General features: G+C 39.5%; 1 protein-coding gene across 4 annotated transcripts in view; it reads right to left on the bottom strand.

Annotated features, from left to right (window-relative positions):
- The window catches only part of MICAL3 (microtubule associated monooxygenase, calponin and LIM domain containing 3), a 168,106-nt gene that overhangs the window by 102,120 nt on the left and 45,718 nt on the right, over window positions 1–20,268 (bottom strand). For all 4 annotated transcript variants that reach the window (XM_075115489.1, XM_075115500.1, XM_075115510.1 and 1 more), the window contains exons 2-6: window positions 9,890–10,265; window positions 3,461–3,668; window positions 1,817–1,933; window positions 1,207–1,308; window positions 487–642 (exon numbers count right to left, since the gene is read on the bottom strand). In XM_075115489.1, the coding sequence (XP_074971590.1) occupies window positions 487–642; window positions 1,207–1,308; window positions 1,817–1,933; window positions 3,461–3,668; window positions 9,890–10,153 (847 nt within the window). In that variant the 5' untranslated portion in view covers window positions 10,154–10,265. The remainder of the gene's footprint in view (window positions 1–486; window positions 643–1,206; window positions 1,309–1,816; window positions 1,934–3,460; window positions 3,669–9,889; window positions 10,266–20,268) is intronic.

The raw sequence follows: 20,268 nt of genomic DNA, 5'->3' as shown, positions 1-20,268 counted from the left end.
GAAACTATGTGGTTAGAAAGCCTTAGAGAGAAAATGCCAAGCAGCTTTCTCCCATGCTTTTGATGACTTTAAAATACGTATCTTCAACAAAACCACAAACAGCACATTTCACCTGCACGTAGCTACTTCTTTTAGAAAATATATTTATCATCACTCTAAGGTTTGCATTCAGATGTGGCATGTAGGAAACGGAACTCAGGATTCAGACTTTTCCTATTTGGGGCTCATTTTTCCTGAAAGCCTTCAGGGAAATAAGTCCTCCATTTCTGAATAGAAATTACACACATCTGAATGGTACACATCTGCTTTGTACAGCTGTATAGAACAGCTGTAAAAATGGGGAAGTCAAATTTCAAAGAGAGACAGCAATGACTGACTTCCTTGCACAAGATATTCATTTATTGATTAAACATGATACCTGAGTTACAAAGCTGTAATAATAAAGACAAATAGTTTTCACTGGAAATCTGGCAATTGCTGGCAAACCTGTGGCTTCTCTTAGATCCTGGAAGAACTTCTGGTTGAATATGAAGGCCACACCGCTGATCTCTTCTACTTTGGCTTCAGCTGTGGTGTTGCGGTTGATGAAGTTTGCTGTGATAGCAATTGCTAGTTTACCACGGAACTCTTTCCGGCGAAACCCTATGGGAATGATAAAGTAGTAACACTGAAAAATAAAGCATACCTTCAGAAAAGGCTCAGCATGCCATAGACAGGTGCCCTCACTAAATAAAGAGAGAATGGATCCAATAAATTACAAACACCTCCACAGAGAAAGCAACAACTGCTTCATCAGAACAATAAAAGCTCATTTTTAGGGAAAAAGCTCCCCTCTCCTTCCTACCTACTTCTTCTCCAAAGATTGCAACTTGCATCAAAAATATTAAGACAGAATTCTCTACTACACAAATAATATTCAACACTTCAATTCATACTCTGAGAAGTAAGAGCTACAACACCACTAAAGAAAAAATGTAGGAAAAATTACCCAGGTCAAAACACTTAATTCTATTGCTAGAGGATAGGAAGAGGAAAAAGACAACCCTCTTATCTTTGATACAAATGGATTTTTACATGAACATTTAATCTCCCCTTTCACTAGTCAAATGTCTTTCCAGATTTTGATTGGCATGTTACAGGCGATTTTTGTTCTAACTAATTTAAGAATAAGTTCTATTTGAAAGCAAATTATGGTCACATCATTACCTTCTAAGGTGTTCCTCCTGCCATCCCCTCCAATGATTACTTCAAACTCATACTCAGATACTGGATGGGTTTTTGGGTGGACCAATGCACGCCAACCTATTCCTGTTGATAAACTCCAAGTTAACAACAATATAAAGAGTGCTCATCATAGAATGAATACATAGAAGCACTTCTTACTATCCATAATCCCTTCCTCACATGGTCACTAAAGATACACTGCAGGACAGCTATATTGTTGACAGGCCTATTGCTGACTTGCACAGCCACTCTGTGTGAATCAGAGGCAGAGGCACCTCCAGTGAACTGCCCCTATTACCTTTAAGGATCACTACTTATAGCTTCTCTACTGTCTATTCAATTAATAGGATGCCATAAAACAAGTAAGCCACCATCTCCCACAGTTATCAGAGAACAGGTTTCACAAAGATACAAAAAGCATAACACAGATCATTCACTGATATAAATACCTTCAGTGAATGCAAGGAAAGGAGTTGTTTTTAAAAGGTGTCTTCTAAGTGTAATAGGCTTAAATGTTTATGGGCAATTAAAATCTACTGTGTGTCCTACCACAACTTCCCCTTTCCTTACTACCCATTTCAATGCTACTTGCTTTCATTCTCCTGATCCTCCGGAGGGTAAACAAGCCCCTGAAATTCCACATTGACATGGATCTCTATTCCCAAGATCAAGGCAACCTTCAAAAGGATAAGCTGGAGCTGACGGATACCTGCAAAAAAGCAGATGATAAGGAAATTTTTTAAAAAATTAAAAAAAAAAAAAAGAGGAGAGCACAAGTGCCCACACATCTCTGGTTGACATTACTGATAAACTGATTTAAAGGTCAGCTACTATCTTTTTCCCACTGTGTTCCCAGCACTTCATTGAGGCAGCACTGGTGTGTAATATCACGGTACGCCAAGAAAATTCTATATAGCTGAAACCGCAGCCCTTTTCAAAGAATGAAAAGGAAATATTTTTATGTTTCAGTCCCCAAATCAGCAACAAGGAAAACAACCAGAACGTGTACTAGAGGAGAGGGAGGGAAGAGAGCACAAGCAGGACTGTACTTTTGTCACATATGGCAACTAACCATTTGATCAGCCTAGCTGTAATACTGAACTGCACCTTCATCCTAACACCTTTGGGTTAGTGAGGGCATAGTAAGTTCCTTACCACCTCTTTCCTCTTCAGTTAATATAGGAAGTGGGTATGAAAACGACACTGTGCAAACTCTATTAATTTGAAGGAAGACACCTTACTGTCATATTTTAGATTGTGAAATGAAAAAATGCACATCTGAACACTAAATTTCAGCTGTGCTGAGATACAAAAGAAGACAACATGCATGAAGTACTGGAAGAATAAAAATGACAACAAATTGGAAGGGAAAAACCAGTCTGCAAGACAGATAATCTGAAGATCTTCCGTTTTACCATTCATTGCCAAAGAAAAAGAAGACATCTATGTCTGTGCCTCTTTATACTTCCCACTTATGCCCAGTGGAGAACACAGACTGCTGGGCAAAGCCTGGCTGTGCTGTGTCCAGTAAATTGGGGGGGGGGGGGGGGGGGGCGCGAAGAAAAGAAAAACTGAAAAAGAATAACTCCTGCTCCACCAGAGTGTTCAGCTTTCAAATGAGACTGATTTCTCAGAATTTGAGAATCATCAAAATTATTCTCAATTTTAATATGTAAGCCTCTATTTAATCAAAACTTATTCATAGGCTGACAGTATTCTTGAAAATATCTTCTTCACTTCCAAAAATTAACGAAGCCAAAACTGTTCTTCCTTTTTCCAGATCAACATTCACAAGAATGTTCAAAAGCATTCAGTAATTTTTCTTTTTACATGCTGCTTGTAATGGTCAATAGAAACAGAATAATGTGGTAGGTGCAGGAATGCAACAGCAAAAATATGAAAATTATCCATCAAAAAGAAAAAAAAAATCCCCAAAAAACCCCTTGAACCCTAAATGTACTTTTCAGATTAGGAAAAGGATATGCCTTGGAAAGTAATAGGTGTAAAAGACGACAGATATACACTGCATGTGTGATAATCTTGTGGCACAATGAGTTTCTTTCACATCTAAATCTAGCCCAAAATGCACTATGCAAAGGCAATGCTGAATTGTACCATAAGGACTTGAGAGCAGTGGTTGGTGTGGGCTGAATTTTAATGAGTTACCCCCATGCCCTCACCCACCTTTCCCCTACGAAGAAAAAGTATGGCTGTGTCTAGCAGTGGCTGTACTTACTGATATGGTCTATGGATCCTGCACAGAATTTGCCGTAAAACTTTTTGGCGCCAAGACCCCTCAGGTCATGTATGGTGAATGGCCACAGATGCAGCACATTATTGCGGGAAAAGGCATCCCTCTTTTCTATGACCACCACCTTGGCTCCAAGGAATGATAGGTCGATAGCTGTACGAAGGCCACAGGGTCCAGCCCCAATTATCAGACACTGCAAAACAACCAGCACAGAGTCACTTTACAGTCCTAAGAGGAAAAAGATATCTTTACACAGTTTCCAAGCATCCCACGGCTCTTAGGAGCAAGTGCTCTTTATCTGCAACATAAGCTGAAATTTAAGATCAGTCTTTCTATTGTTACCTGCCATGCTCTGCCACTGATATGTTAAAGTAGTTACTACAACCTGGAAACAAAGCATATCACAGAGCAGTGAAAAGTCTGAAGCAGGCAAGTCACCTGCCCCTTCTAAACTCTTGTTTTAAAAAGAGATGCCAAGGTGTACTCTCCAAGCTATGTAATCACCTGGAGAACAGCAATATTTCTGAAGGCTTCTCCCCCTCATTCCATCCATGTGCTTTCTTTCTTTAAAAAAAAAAAAAAAAGTGATGTAGTGTTTTCATCTCATCTTCCAAAGCCTGACCTGGCCTTTTCTGAGAAAATCTTAAGTAACACCAAAAACACCTCATCATCACTGAGTAGCACAGCAATGGCTAAGGCAGATAAATACAAGAGATGCTAGCATTTCTATAAACATCATCATTTAGAGTAGCACAGACAGTAGTCAAGTCAGAGCACTCTAACTTATGCACATGCTGGTGCTTCCACCAGTGCAGCAAAGGAAAGTAAATATGATGTTTGTGTGACTAGACAATTTTTATCAAAATACATTTTCTCCAACCTAACCTTTGTTACATCAAAGGTCTTTCATCTTCTCATACCTTTTTCCACTCTACTCACAAGCACTATCAGAGGCTAATAAACAACTTCAGAATGTAAAATACTTACATATCTAGTGTTGGAAGTACTTTCAGAGAAACAAATGATCTAGCAAGATCATTTCTTTTAAGATTAAAAAAACAAGATAGTGAGTTGACACTTCTTACCCATAAAAACTGAGGTCCACAAAGAAAGCTAGCATAGTTATGTGCATTCACGAGAATACAGTACGCAGTCCATTTTGTCATATCATTTTTGTACTTCGATTTCTACTGAGTATAAACCAGACCCACAGAATAAAGACCTTGCTACAGTGGTTGACTGCTGCTGGCATGTGAGTATCTTCAAGATCCTTATATACCCTTATGGCTGGACAACAAAGCCCTTTGAGAAACAGTTAAGTATGCTAGAACTTAACCAGAACCCAACCTTCTGATAAACAGCCTATCCCAAAGCAAAGCTCTCTGTTCTTTGGTTGTCCCCATATGCCAATTTTTACACGTTGCCACATTTTCACCAGTTATTCACTGGGGCATAAATTCTGCAAATGGTATGAAACTGTAAAGATAAAGCCTGAATGATGAATAGAACAGTACAATTTACCACAACGACAACACAACAACTGACAGGCGTATTCAAAGGAAGACTTCTGTATAAGATAAGAAGTCACATAAATCTGAGGGCAGAGATCCAAGTCTAGAGGAAAGGGAAGGGAAGAATACCAGCACTGCTTCTTTAGTAGCTTCAGGAATCTGAAGCTATATGGGAGAAAAGGCAAGCCCAACCACTGAGCTATTAAATTCCAAAACAGACTTGTATATTGAACAGGTATCCAACTTGTCATTTGTTAAAAAAGGATAATCAATTAGGATCTAATAATTTTTTCCAATTTAATATTGTTTTCTTTGTGGGTAAGTATAACTCTCAAACACCACACAGGCTTTTGCTTTTTAAACTTGTAAGAAAACTAGCAGAGCATATCATACTTGTTCAGGTAATAATTTTACTCATCTGACAACTACAATCTTCAAAGAGACTGGATTCAATAAGCAACACGACCATTTTGAGTTGGGTGCCTTATTTGCTGATAACTTTCCCCATATAAAATAGTTATGATGGAGTGCACAACAGCAAAGGAATTGTACTAAAATCGGACTATTCTAACTCAGATCTATGTAATAAAATTATAAATTTATTGCCTGTAATTTTGTCACATAAATGTAAAAAAATTTTTTTTCTCTACAACCTTCCTCCCTGCCTCCAAACAAGAATGTGATGAACAACCTCTAGGTTATGTTTAAGACTCTAGATGTTCTGGATGTAAAATCTATGATACTCAGTGAAGTAATTCATGGCCGAAGTTGCCATCTTTTCTCACCATCACAAAAACATTAAATTATGTTGTTATAAAACACAGCAAGTTTCAAGCACAACTAAAACCAGAATTCTGCTCCTTTTTCCACCTCTACCACTTCTTCCAGTTTTAGATCTCTCGTAGAAACCTACCCTCTGATACTCTCACAGGCAGCAGGAACTACATGAGATACCAAGTAAAACTGCTGCTCTTCCTTGTCCCCTTTTCCGTCAATGACTCCAAGCAACTCCTGCAACGCTATGCACTAAAGCTGTCTCATCCCTCAGAAACGCTTCTTGCTCAAGATCTTTCAGACAGATTATATTAAAGTTTTCAGTAACAACACCATGGTAATGGAACATTAAATGCAAACTGAAACCCTGTATACTCTGTATAATCAAGGAAGAGAGAGCACCATTTGTAAATATTTTCATCTGAACAACCCATCACGTCCAAGTCTTGCTTTCATGAACGCTGATTATCTGAGTTCTGTTTAACCTGGACGCTGGCCATGTGATGCAGTAACTGCCTAACTGCCGCCCAGCTACAGTCATGGCACTTCACCCTGACCAATTTTTAAATGGGCAAGTAAGAGCTACGCTACAGAGGATGAGAACATAAAAACTGGTATATGTTCAAGTGTATAGAAGCTGAGTTTATGAAAGAAATTACTGACTTGACTTCTGATGACATGGCTAAACCCCTAATCTTTACTACAATTTCTATTATCTCCACATGCACACTTAAATTTCTGTATTTTTTAATCAGTGGTTTGCAAACTACATTAAACATTAGGAATATAAAACTAAGTGAGATAGGAAACATCAAATCAGATATCATTCAGTTCTCAAAAGGCCTCTACTTTGAATAGTTATGATTATCTCTTAGGAATTACATATAAACATTTAATGGCAGATACTATTAGGATAGCAGCAAGTAATGAACAGAAACATACATGAAAAATATAAAAGACTACATATATTTATCATTTCCTTACATTCAGAATTTCAACAAATTTTATACGTAAAGCCATACAAAAATCATTTATCATCACAGGTACATATTCTTTAAAACATAATAATAATAAAAAAAATTTAACTACATTTCACTTTCTCTCAGCTACTAATTTCACTACTCAAAATGGCATCCATCCCAAAGCCACATTCCTATATGCTTCTGGGTTGGGGCAGAGGGGGTGCCACCTTTAATTTATTCATCATCCATCCTTTTTACTTGTGTTTCTATACAACAACATCACCAATAGCTTCTTCACTGGCAAATTATTCGCTCGATTGTGTCCGCTCCCCTTCCTCTTTTCCTTTACTCTCTTACTTCTCCTTGTCACCGACACAGGAGAGTAGCTATGGAATAAACCCTCCCTTCCCTCTAGTAGAGATGAATTCGGTTTGATCACTGACATGTCCACTGCAGTCATTCCCCCCACCCACCCCTCTGGTCCTTCACACCAATGCCAGCAAGTTCTGAGGTTTCTCTCTCATCATGAAGTGAGGGAGTCACGCAAGACCCTGTGAGTCTCTCAGTTTATCTCACCACCATCTCAAGATCACTGCATGCCACTTCTGCAATCACTCTCTTGACCCCATTTCTCCAATTCCATCCTACACTCTCTCTAGCTTGGCTTTGGTGCATGAAATAGGCTAAACTTGGGACTATACAAAATCTCTAGCAGACTCTTCAGTTAAACATCACACCCAGTATGCTTTACCACGTTTACCTGCTTTTCAACTGCACTTCAGGAGATGTTCTACAGACTGTTGGCTACATGCATTTCTTGAAAGCATGTCCTTTTCTGATTTCTTTTAAGACTCAGTACTCCTCCACGTCTCCACCTATTCTTTCAGAGGACTATCTGAAGGACTTCTCTCATTTCTCCCACCCCTCTTAACATCAGTTTCCCACAGGGCTTCACCCGTCATTCTCTGTCATCTTCCTCCACAATTTGCCTTTGCATCACCTCATTCACAGGCACTGGTTCAATCAGCTTGTCAATGCTGTAGATTCACAAAAATTTTCCAACTCCGAGTTGACTACTTTTTGTCCAAGCTAAAATTTTTGCCTTCCTAACATCTCCTCGTGGCTGTCTAATTGTCAGTTCAAGTCCAACATGACAAAATGGAACTCTAACATCCTTCTAAATTCACCTCACCACTTCCCTTCTAGGTAAGTGTCACAATCGATTTTCTGAGTGTCCTTCATAGCTGGATGTCAACCTCCACTCATAGCTATTTTTGTATGTCCTCATAATCAAGCACTATCGAAGTAATACATTTATTCTTCCATTAAATCTCTTCTTTCATGTTGCTCCTCTACTATCAATGTAACATTTTCTTCAGTGTTAACAAATAACTAAGATATATTCAGAGCCCAGATGCAAAATCACTCTTTTAGTCTATTACTTCAAATAAGTTAAAATACCACTACAACATTCTTCCACAGCTTGCTAAATCTCTTTCTCATTGAAGCATAAGGCACCTGTCTTCATTTCACAGCCTTCAACACCTTGCTTCAGTTCTATCCATCATGTTTCATTCAAAATAAGACCAATTCCTGAATCCAATGAATGCAAAGTGCAGTCAAGTTTTCAGAAAAACAGTTTTTAATTTTTCCCCATGATGTCCATGGTACTTGGAAGGTTTATTCCTAAATATATGCAAAAATCACTATGTTCATCTTCCTGTAAGTCCTTCCTTTCTTATACTGCCTGAAAAATGTAAACCTCAACAGTGGCTGGACTTTTGGAGTGTTGAAGCTAGTGTCCACCATGATGACTACCCAGCACTCCCCAATTGTTTTATTGTTTTCCAGGTTTATCTATATGCACCTGCTATCTATAATCTGATGTACCAATTGCAAACTTCTTGAGGAAAGCATTATTTTTACAAGACCTAGGACAGTAGACCTTGGTTCATCAGTATTTTTTCCAAATGTTACTGCAGTAATTAATTATAAATGCTACCATCCATAGGAAAATGGCCATTGGAAAGTAAAACAGCATAAACAATCAAGAAACTACCATAACTTCCTAATATCTACTTGGGAATTAACCTTCAGTCCACAGATCTTAAATGACCTACATATCCTAAACAGGATATATTTCCCCCTCAGTTCTCTACTGATGAATTAGTCATTAATTCCTCCTATTCAGATATTTCCTTCTCCCAAAAGGTGAATATTCAAGAGAAGGAGTGGCATCTATTGTCCTCAGTGAAGGACAGAATCCTGTTCTGATCTTACCATATTCTGCGCTATCTTCCTTTTTTAAAAAAGGAAGAATGTACAATTATTTGCAAAAATAAGCTATTCCATCCACATTTTGATGCATGATATAAAGAACTGCTTTCAGTAACAATAAAATAAAAAAGCTCACACTGTGCAGTCAAACAAGGGTGCAGCACATAAATACCAGCTCAAAATAATTCCAGTAAAAAGAAAAAAATGGTGTGTATGTGTGTGTAAAAGCAGGAATTCCTCCAGTAAATACCATGCATACCATTCTTTTAAAAAGAGTATGAGTATTTTTTTTCTCTGAACCTGGAATCCAAGTGATTAGTTTCTAAATAATGGTAAGCACAATATTTTGCCAAGTTGGCAAGCAAGTTCACTTTTCTTGAGACACTCATGAGAATTTTCAAATTAAAATTGGAAATTTCCAAACATGCATATTATTTATCTAGTCTACAACACCAAATATCACGTCCCTGCTATTCTCTAGTAAAAAATGTTAAAAAAAAAAAAGCCTACCAAGATTAAAGGTTTACCAATTAAGATTTTCTAACCCATCTATAGTATTGATGCCACAAAAACACGTAACACAGAAACTTGCAGGCTGCTTCTCCTGAATAAATTACAAATATTCTGGTCATTCCCAGGGATTTCCATCTAGCTTCCCCTATTCAGGTGGGCAGTCAAGTTTGGTAGTATCAAATGCAATTTTTGACTGAGAGTCAAATGCTACCAAATTGTGACTATATTATAAATAATATGTGTGAGAACACTCCTAAATTGTCCCTGGGCTTATACTGGCACCAGGTAAATGTCCTTCTACATTGAGACATTTTATTGTGCATTCCAGAGGCAAACTGGGTAATCATTGTCTTTACCACCATGAATAAAACTCTTACCTTCGTGTTGGCGCATGCTTTCCCCTTCTTATAGTCCTTATGGCTGCCTCTTTTATCCAATTTGGCCCACAAGGCTTTGGCTTTCCAGTAATTTAGCTTGGACTTGAGTTTGTGATAGAAAGAACGATAATCCTTGGGCTTTAGTTCTAGATAGTCACAGAGCTCTTGAAAAGCCTTCAGAGTCCCCTTGCAGGTTGAAGCCTGGACAAATCTGTCAAAGAGAACATGAGCCTGGTTCACCTTCTCATTCTTACTTTCTTCCATACTTCACACTTCACAGCTGCCTTGGGGGACAGCTGTTCTCTTCCAGTCTGCCAGATTTCCTGATGTTGCTCTGCAGAGCCACTTTCACCTCTGGCTTACAAGCATTATTAACCTATAAAATAAAAAGAAGAAAACATAACTGAGCTTGCTCTTTTTTTCCCCTTTCCAAAATTTTGTATCAGCCTGCTGAACTGAGAGCCAATATTCTCAGTAGCTAATAAAGCATCAGTCCTAAGTCAGTCAACTGATCAATACCCTGAGGAGTCCTGCCCCAGTTGACTGAAGCACAGCCTTCCAAAGCTCACTGAGCCTCACTGCAGACAGTGGGACATCTTGCCTCTGCTAAATCACAAAATACTTTACCTGAGCCAGACCCTAAAAAGTTTTATCAAAATTCATTTCACATGAACAGCAGAGAAGTTACAAGTAAACTATCAGATGTTATGAGATATTTGGAAGTAGTCAGAGGTTTTAAAACAAATGACAGACAATATAGCAGACACTGTGATAAACAGATCACTATGGTAATGCCACAGCAATGGTTATGTGCTGGTCTTAAAAACACTACTACCACAAAGTACTTTAGGAGTTGATATTCCACCAGTAAAATAAGGTTTGGTTCCTTTATTCTAAAAAGAGATGTATCTTTGCTCATGATAAATAGAGACAAGGAAAGAAGATGGCATAGCACAAGTTCAAAGAATCATAGAACCACAGAATTACTAAGGTTGGAAAAGACCTCTAGGATCATCAAGTCCAACCGTCAGCCCAGCACCACCATGCCTCCTAAACCATATCTCGAAGTGCCACATCTACAGGTTTTGAACACCTCCAGTCCACCACCTCTCTGGGCAGCCTGTTCCAATGTCTGACCACTCTTTTAGTAAAGAAATTTTTCCTAATATCCAACCTAAACCTCCCCTGATACAGCTTGAGGGCATTTCCTCTCATCCTATTGCTAGTAACTTGGGAGAACAGACCAACACCCACCTCACTACAACATCCTTTCAGGTAGTTGTAGAGAACGATACGGCCCCCCCTCAGTCTCCTCTTCTCCAGACTAAACCCCAGTTCCCTCAGTCTCTCCTTATAAGACCTGCTCTCCAGACCCTTCACTAGCTTTGTTGCCCTTCTCTGCACACACTCCAGCACCTCAATGTCCTTCTTGTAGTGAGAGGTCCTTGCAAACACTGTTTTTGTACAGTGGCATAACAAACACAGTGATGGCTACTGCAATCCTAGAAAGAAGTCAAACCTGCTAATAGCAATCAAATGCTTAAGAAAATATGTCAAGACTGAAAAAAATGCTTGTCTGTGTTGCATCAAGCAGTATAAACATTTGCCTTACCTAGAATCTATGCATATATTGCTGTCAGTAAGTAAGCAGTGTAAGAGTAAAACATGGCTGATGCATGATCCTCGTGAGATTCTCATATTAGTTCCTCTATTCAGTGGTTTTCGACTTCTCTTGATATGCAGGTCCCTATAAAATTTTAGGTGGTAGTTGGCCTCAGCAGACTAAATATGCTAACAGGAGGTCTGCTACTCTTAGTTGCTTTTCTGGGATCACTCAGAAGCAGACTGCAGGCCTACAGAATGAATTGTCTGGATCACAAATAGCAAGTTTTGTTTAAAGAACAGTTTTTTTCTCTCCCTCTCTTTCACTTATATGTAATAAATCTCCTTCTTCGTTTTATACATAATACTAAGTACACACATGTAACAGATTGCTCTCTAAGACAGAATAGTTCTTTTTGTCTTCAGATAGGAGGGCAGCATGGGAACATATGTGGGAACTATGGAAGTGAAAGCATTTCTGAGGTGCTTTTTGTCCTTTGTTTTTGTTTTTGGTTTTTGGTGTTGTTTTTTTTTTGCAAAGGGTATTAAGGTAAAAAAGGAAATATGTGGACTTGGATAAAACCTTTTAGATTCTCACCAGCTCTCTTCCTGCTTCCAACGGACAGGAAGCCAAGTCAAACATTACAGCTCATGTCTCTTCCCCTCCCCTTTGACAGCCCTGCAGCAGTTTATTTGGGCGCTCTGGCATTTCACCCTGACATGGTATTTATTGCTTATGTTTAGAAATAGCAAAGGAGACCTGGAAACCTTTACAAACAGCCACAAATTGTTTGTTACTAAAAATAAAAACAAAATCTCCTACAGAAGCCACAATACAATGGGTTATACCGGAGAATGGGATTCTGACTTTATTAGGGCAACTGCCTTAGAGAGCTCAGTACACATGAAGCTGTTTTTCTAACTGGCTGATAGTGATGCCATGTCTATATCAGTACTAATCATTAAGCAGGATGGAACTAACTGCTTTCCTTATTTTTAATCATAACTTCACTGTTGTGAAGCTGAAAACATGCTCCAGGTTTGCACCTCAGGGTAACCACTGCACTACTGCAGAGGTCTAAGACACTCTGCTTTAAGCCTGCATCTCCTGTTCTGTTCTCAAGAAGAATGTTATAATGAGTTCCAACAAATCACCTCTTACACTGAAGAAGTAATTTCAGTGAGTCTGTCTAATACAGATACAACAAATACCGACAGACTAAAGCCATATGACTCACTAATCAGCACAACATTGCAAGTTGAATACTATTTCGTGTTGTTTCCCCCACCTCTTGTACCCCACTCACTTTACACCAGTGTTCCAGGTGCCCACCACTTCCTGAGAAAAAGCAATAGAAGTTATATGACCCAAATTCAGTGGAGTGGTAATTTAAGACTGTCAGTCCATAGCCCATTACTGATATATCCAGATTTAAGGACAACATAGGTTCATTTCTTACTCTTGCTTCGGTTGTACTCTTTCACCACAGGAGTGAAGCAGCACTGGTTCTGCACTGCTCAGGGAGATACCGAAGTTGAAGTGCAACCTACTTTCATTCTAGGAACTTACTGCTTTGTGTTCAAGGTTTGCCAAGCCAGGAGACAAACCTGCAAAAGCAGGTCATTTTACACGGCACAACCCAAGCAGCACATTAATATAGCAGTTCTGCCAACATCCCATTTCATGCAGGCTGTGAAGTCAGTTATGCCCACAGGTCAAATACAGAGGCTTCAGTCACTGCAATTAGTCACTCCCCAGAACTCTGCATTCTTGATGTAAACACCCAAATCCCTTGGAACCCACAAGCAACACGTCAGAGATCATGGAAATTACAGGAGGCAAAGCAAGGGCAGGCAAGAATGATTTGCCAGGTTTCCAGGGTATTTGTATGCCTTGTTGGCTATTCTGCAAGTCTGCAGTATCCTGCATGTTTTGTCTCGAGGCAGCTGATTGCTGACTCAGAAGCTCTGTAAATTCCTTGGCTGGAGCACTGGGAGAGAAAGACAAAGCCCGTGAAAAAATGCATGCAAGAACAGTGTTCGTGTTGCTATTTACAATAATAGCATGAGGTTCTCACTGACTCATTACTGCAAGTACGCTCAGGATCCCAAGCACTTGCCCAGGACCAAAGAAACCAATGAAAAACAGAGGCACAGGCAATGAATAATTCCAGGTGGTGGTTCCTTCCCACAGTCACCACAGATGCAGGAATATGACTATTTTACAAAATGCATATACGAGAAAGAAAGTCCAGTGCTGTAATTCTATCAAATGCAAGAGATAGGAAGAGATTTTGCAAATGATACACACAATTAATTTGATTGTACAAATTCAAGTTCATGCAGAAAGTGTTGCAAATGCAGGGGTCCTATATTCCACGGCAATACACCCCCATTATAGGAGTCACTCTCCCTGCATTTTCCATCCTGATTTTGTTAAAAGTGTTCATTCAACTAATGACTTGAGCCTGGAAAAATAAAATATTATGGGAATGTATCTTCCAACATTCTTCTCCATTTTTTCTGGCAAACACTATTGACTTAATTCCACCTAAATTCTCAGCTTGTTCTCTCTAGCTTAAACAGCATTTTGAGTGACTAAAACATTTGCCAAAGTAACTGCCCAGCTCCACTTCAGAGTGCTGACTTTCTCTTGAGCACAATGTAAATACTTTCTTCTGTTTTCGTTATTTCACAGTCAGGCAAACACCACAGATGCACCCTTGACAGACAAATCTCTGAGAAGTCAGAGATCGACAAACCACAGTACTGTATGGAATCTGAAAGCAAGTTGGTCCATCAATCATAAAACTACTGATAGCTTCAATAGCCCCAGTTTCCATTGATTTCATCCTTTCCCTAAATTTCTAGTTCCTCAGCAACTTTCCCTATGCCCTTGTCTCCCTTTCATGGCCCCTCAGCTTCTGCCTAAGTGAGACTCACTAACACGCTCTGGAAACTCTGAGATTACTGCAGTACCTAGGCAGCCAGTACACACTTGCAACTTGGCTAGCAAACGCCTAAGCACAGATTATTGTTAAGCTTGTGCTACAGACAGTGGGGACACCTATTTTTGTCTCTCTCCTCCACCCAGCCTGCAGTTTTCTTGTAGGAAATCAATTACCTTTGAGACTTTTATTCCCCATCAAATCTGGATGAAATTGTTCAAAAGTTATTACGGCAGAACTGAAAAGCAGATGGACAAATCCCGTAAGCCTCCCTTCCTTAGGAAACGACACTAAAAAAAGTCTTTATTCCAACAAATGAAAAAGCTCTGTTTTCATTTCCAGAACTTGATTTATCTTACTTTCAGCTAAAACTAAAGAAATGCACTTTGCTACAATATGGTCATGACTTTCTAAGTGATCACAGGTATGAAAAATGTGCAGGTTTAGGGCAGCAGTAAAACTGTGGAACAGATGGAAAAAGAGGACAATTTTGACAAGAAAAGTTAAATCCAGAAGTGGCAATTATTTTAGCTCCATATTATGCAGACAAGGAATGGGAAAGGAGGAGAACAAAGGCGTGGCTGCCATTGTTTGTAGCTTCCCTTTCATACTAGATGGAAAAAAGGAACGTCAGCACCGTCCACAGTATGTTTTGAGATGGTATTTAGATCACTCCCGTTCATAAAATTAAACACTCAAGCAAATATGCTGGCAAAAAGATGTTTGTGTTTTAATACACTTATCAAACCTGATTTGGTGGGCTTCTGTCCACCGTATGGAAGTAAGTCTTTCGGGTCTCCACCTCTTTCTTATCTACCCCACCTCCCAAGCTAGGACAAAAGTGGGAAAAAGAGAGATCAAATACAAACATGGATGTAAATACAAGAACCCATTCTTAAGGTGAAGACCAAAGCACATATACAAAGTGTTCACAGAATTCTCAGACCAAGAAAAACTCAATCCAGCAATGATTTGAAAAGAAATACAAGTTACATGCAAGAACATGGGAACATACAAACACAAAAGTAGTTACAGATAATATTCTGGTTCCCAAACTCATATCAAGGTAGTGAATATAAATGTGTACTTTGCTCATTACTAACCATTTCTTAGGTGCCACAACATGAGTACTGAAAACATTAGACCTACAAAATAAAACGTTTTATCTGTATGAATTCAACAAATATATTATCTGCTGCTCTGTCATACACGACTCTTTGATCACAGCAGAGTCCCTATGCTGAATGAATGCCAACGTAAAGAAAGAGGACAAGAAACATATCATCTCTCTTCTCTGGAAGAAAAATAGATACCAAGGAAGAGGTAGCTGCCCCCTTATAAGGTGAGGAGGGAATAGTATGCCATCTGGATAGCTGTCGTATCATAAGACAAGCTTCAGGAAGAACTACTGGCTTAAATGCCTGACACAGCCACATACCAGTGAGATCCCTTACAGCACAAATCTTCACATTGGGTGACCAGTAACCAATACAGTGATCCCTTCTCACCTAGCACCAACTCACCAGCTGTGTGGGGTGAAGCTAGGTATTATTGGGAAGCTGGGGACATTCTTTACATCTTGGAACTGTCACTATGCTGTAAAGAACCACACGGTACTCTATACACACAGCAAAAGAAAAGTTCTTTCTCAAAGAAGTAAACATGCTTTTATTCCAGTAGTAAAAATTACTGCATCCCACTAGAATCAAAACTCTCATGAGAAGCTTTCTGGAGTGTGGCCATTAACACAGCAAGTCACAGGAGCAACGCTTCCCTTTACAGGCCTCCCAAAACCCAATGATATATAACAGCAATGGCTCCATTTGTTATCTGGGTGGTGAAATCCATGCATCTCCCACAAATCCTCATGAGAACACACAAGTCCTCAAAACACAAATCCGCCTGTTTCAATATAGGGAGCCCTCAGTCTACAAGCAGTTCCAATGAAGACCATACCCCACACCTGTAGGCAGTCAGACCATGGGCATTTTCTGATGAGCAATGCTTATCCCACTTCTAAGGTAAGTGTACAATCAATTCACACTAGGTGAAGGTGACTTCACTACCAAGCTGAAGCACATAGAGGCTTCTCACTCCACCACTTACCAGGGCAAGAAGGCTCATTTGAAGTGATTTGAAGCTGTTCCTGATGTTATATTTCAACACAGAAACCCATCCTAAAGTTAGTTCCTATCCAGTTTGAGAAGCTGGACTTCCCCAGAGTTTTTCAAACACTATGAAATAACCTGATAAAAGCTCCTATAAAAAAAAAAAAGACCTCTAAGAAATTACTGGAATGACAAAACTTTATTTCTGATTCCAAATGAGGATAAAAAAAATCAGTCACTTTAGCACAGCAAGACATACCAGCTTTTGACATCATATAGGACATGGATTGATTCATCTTTCTGAGCCAACATGCTATGCCACAAGAAAAGGATGTTTTCAGAAAAGCTTTACCGAACATTGGAGAACAAGAGCATTGTTCTGAGCCAATTAGAGGTTTTGAGCAGAATGAAGACTGGAGGCTACAAATACACTGTAACAACCTTGGCAGCCCAGTGAGCCAAGTCCTCTGAGGCCTTCAGGTTCTACCAGCACACTGATCACCCCAAGCCATTCCATAACACAGTGAGAAAACAAAGAGAGCCTATATTTAAAAAAAAAAAAAGAGAGAGAGAGAGAAATCTCAGAAAATAAATTCTCTAATGAAACTCACATGAACACACTCCTAAAAATGTATATAAGTGAAGGCTTCTATCTGTCAGAACCCGGTACCAAAACACAGACTGCAACAATTGCAAAAGTTAATTCAGGAAAGATAATCAACAGTGACAGACAGATACAACCATATGACCTGCAACTGACAAAAGGAAAAAAAAAAGACCATTCTTTTAAAGAGCGTGTAAAATTGTTCATGAGATCTGAAAAGTTAAAAGGTCTCGCATCTAATGTAGCACGTGCTTGCCTTCTATTATGTGCACTTGTCTCCACTTATGTGATTCAGTTCTCCCTTTTATTACTTGATTCTGCCTTACCCAGGTAAAAGGTTACTAGTCACATAGAATCACGGGGTCCAAACTAGGCTGAATCTAGCAAAGCCACCTTCATTTGGGTCATCCAGAGAAACACCTTAACACCACAGAAGCAAACTCATAAGACTGGTCATTTGTGCCAGCACTTATTCTAATCAAGGCAGAGGGCTGCCTGGACTTCTAACTCCAAGGCTCACTCCTCAGTGATTTGGTAAATACCAGAATCTCTCAAAGCAAAGAACAAATATTGCCGTTTAAGACATTGAAAACATACATGGGAAAGCAAGTTTTATTTGTGCTGCTTCCAACTCTCAGCTATTATGGCTATGGAAAAGAGGCCATCACTTTCCCAGTGGAAGTGGTGGAAGAGAAGGGAGTTAAAAAACTGGACTGAAAGAGTCATAATTCCACCCTCCGTGCACACTCATCTATCTAAGGCATCACAAATGGAGTACACTGCCCAGAGCAATTCAAACAGATTATTTAATGGATGTATATCCTGATTCTGTGGAAGAAGACTGACTATGGAAAGCAGATGGGCTTAAAAATTTTGCACTTTTTTTTTTCTTCCCCCCCCCAATGGAGGTCTTACAAGACTCTTTTGGGAGCCAAGAAACACAAGTAAACACACATTTGAATAAAAGAGCCATAAAGATTTCTCCAACCCACAAACCACTTCATTTAGAGAGGCTGTTGATCTTTAAAAACAAATCCCAAGCTTTATTCTAGGAAAAGTCCAGGAAGGGCTGGGACCATGCTACAACTCATGGGTGCAACCTCAGCCTTTATAATTGCCAGGTAAAATATACAAGCAGAGCTCAAAAATCACCTAAGAAATTGGATCTTAAAACCAGACCTCCAGAACTGCCACCTCCTTTCCCTTAATCAGAAAGGTCCAACCAGGTACAGCATCTTGAGGACTCATCTGCAGATGTCCACCAGCATCTTATTCATTACCTGCCACATGCCTTCGCTTGTCACTGTTAATATATCCAACACTCTATATGCCAGCTATCATATGCCCCAATCTGCCACTGCCCCCACCCATGCATGGCCAACAGACCCAAGTTCCACCAGCAGGCCAACTCCCTCAAGCTTCACTGCTGCCAAAGAAAACCCCACAGTGTGTTTATAACCACTGATGGGTGTACCTCACTCATGTAGCTCAACTCACTACACGCTGCCTTCCTTTTTCCTTAAAAGTTGTGCATGAAAATGCATGCTGTGAAATGGTAATGGCAAGGAACTCAATCTATGGTAGATGCAGCACGCTGTTTCTTGATGCTCCACAGGCTACCACAGGCCTGTATTGTCCTCCCACATTAGTCATCAGATTAGACCATAATATACAATTAAGCAATTTCATTTAATTTTGCAAATGCAGAGAATTACACACCTCAGCAAGAGCACTACTGACTGAACAGGGTTTGAACAGGACACAAAGCAGGATTTGAAGAGAACCAGAAAGACTGTTTCCATCATGTTTTGAATTTCCTTCTTTCTTGTAATGACTGGCAGATCCAGCAGGGAGCTACCCCTTGTTTTCATGGTAGAACTTATTTGTCTAGATTCCTAAGGCATGTGACTTCTAGATAACAGAAAAGATACTGAACATGTTCAACAGACACAATGCTAAATCCCAATTCATTAGATCACAGGAAGAAAACAGACAGACACACACACACTAAGAAGAAGAAAACTTCTATTTCATAAACTCATAAATCACATCATTTATTTGAGGTTCATTCCACAGGTCCCACAAACTCCTCCTACAACCTGTCTCAGGCTGAATTCCTGCACACGTTTTTACTGGGGTGGGGGTGGCGGGGGGGAGGGAAGAATCTATCCTATCATTTCCTCAAAGCACTCTCTTACTGTACTTAAATTTTGAAGTTCTGAATTTGACAGTGCCTTAAACTTAGTTTAGTATTAACCCTTGATAAATTTACTAATGTAAATCTTTCCTCTTCCAAAGATAAGAATACCCACCCTTTGCACTCTGGTATGGTCCATGATCTTTAGTAACAACAATAAAAAAAGGCAAAGCAAAATCCAACCCTTAGCAACTAATAAACTCCACTGTGAGACTGTCAAATGATAACCGATCAAATGTAGCAGCTTAATGAAAATTCATTTCTATTACACAGTCTTGTGTGTCTAATGCCTCCCATCATTCATTTGCCTCACAGGTACAAGGAAACCTTTTACCAGGAGACAGGAATATGTTGTAAGCAAATAACTGGTTTAACGTTTCGGCTAAACTGTGACAAACAGGTAGAATAAAGAAGTTCTCATGCTACAAAATATACCAAAACCTTGAAAGGTAATCAGGATTATAGGTATAGTATGGTAAAAATGAAACTTGTAACATCAATTCCGGACATAATAGCAATTGCACATACTGTTACATAGCTTAAAAATAGCAACCAGGCAGTATGCTCCCCACTTGGCTGGACATTTGACTCTCAGTAAATGCTGAAACAGATTCAACTGGCCAGAAAGCTATTCCCTCCAGCCCCCAAACGTGCAGGAGATGCCTCTCTCAGCAACGACCAAGCCAAGCTCAATGCCTTGAGCAAATGAAAATCTGTTAGGAAATCAGTTACAGAGGAAAGAGGTGGAGGCGGTTTTGTGATTTACTCTCCTCTCCCTGAGGCTTTGGCAAGCAGTTTCTGAAATAAGATGGCAGTCATCACTTCCAGAGGCAGACATTACCAGTCTGCTCAAATACAGCTGCACTGGTGGGGACATGAAAAGACTTGGTACGAATTAGTCAGAGATTTAATCCAACCTA

The sequence above is a fragment of the Phalacrocorax aristotelis genome, chromosome 1 (assembly GCF_949628215.1).
Source record: "Phalacrocorax aristotelis chromosome 1, bGulAri2.1, whole genome shotgun sequence".
Classification (NCBI taxonomy): Eukaryota; Metazoa; Chordata; class Aves; order Suliformes; family Phalacrocoracidae; genus Phalacrocorax; species Phalacrocorax aristotelis.
The sequence above is the reverse complement of the archived record's forward strand: the minus strand, read 5'-3'. Positions and strand labels throughout refer to the sequence as shown.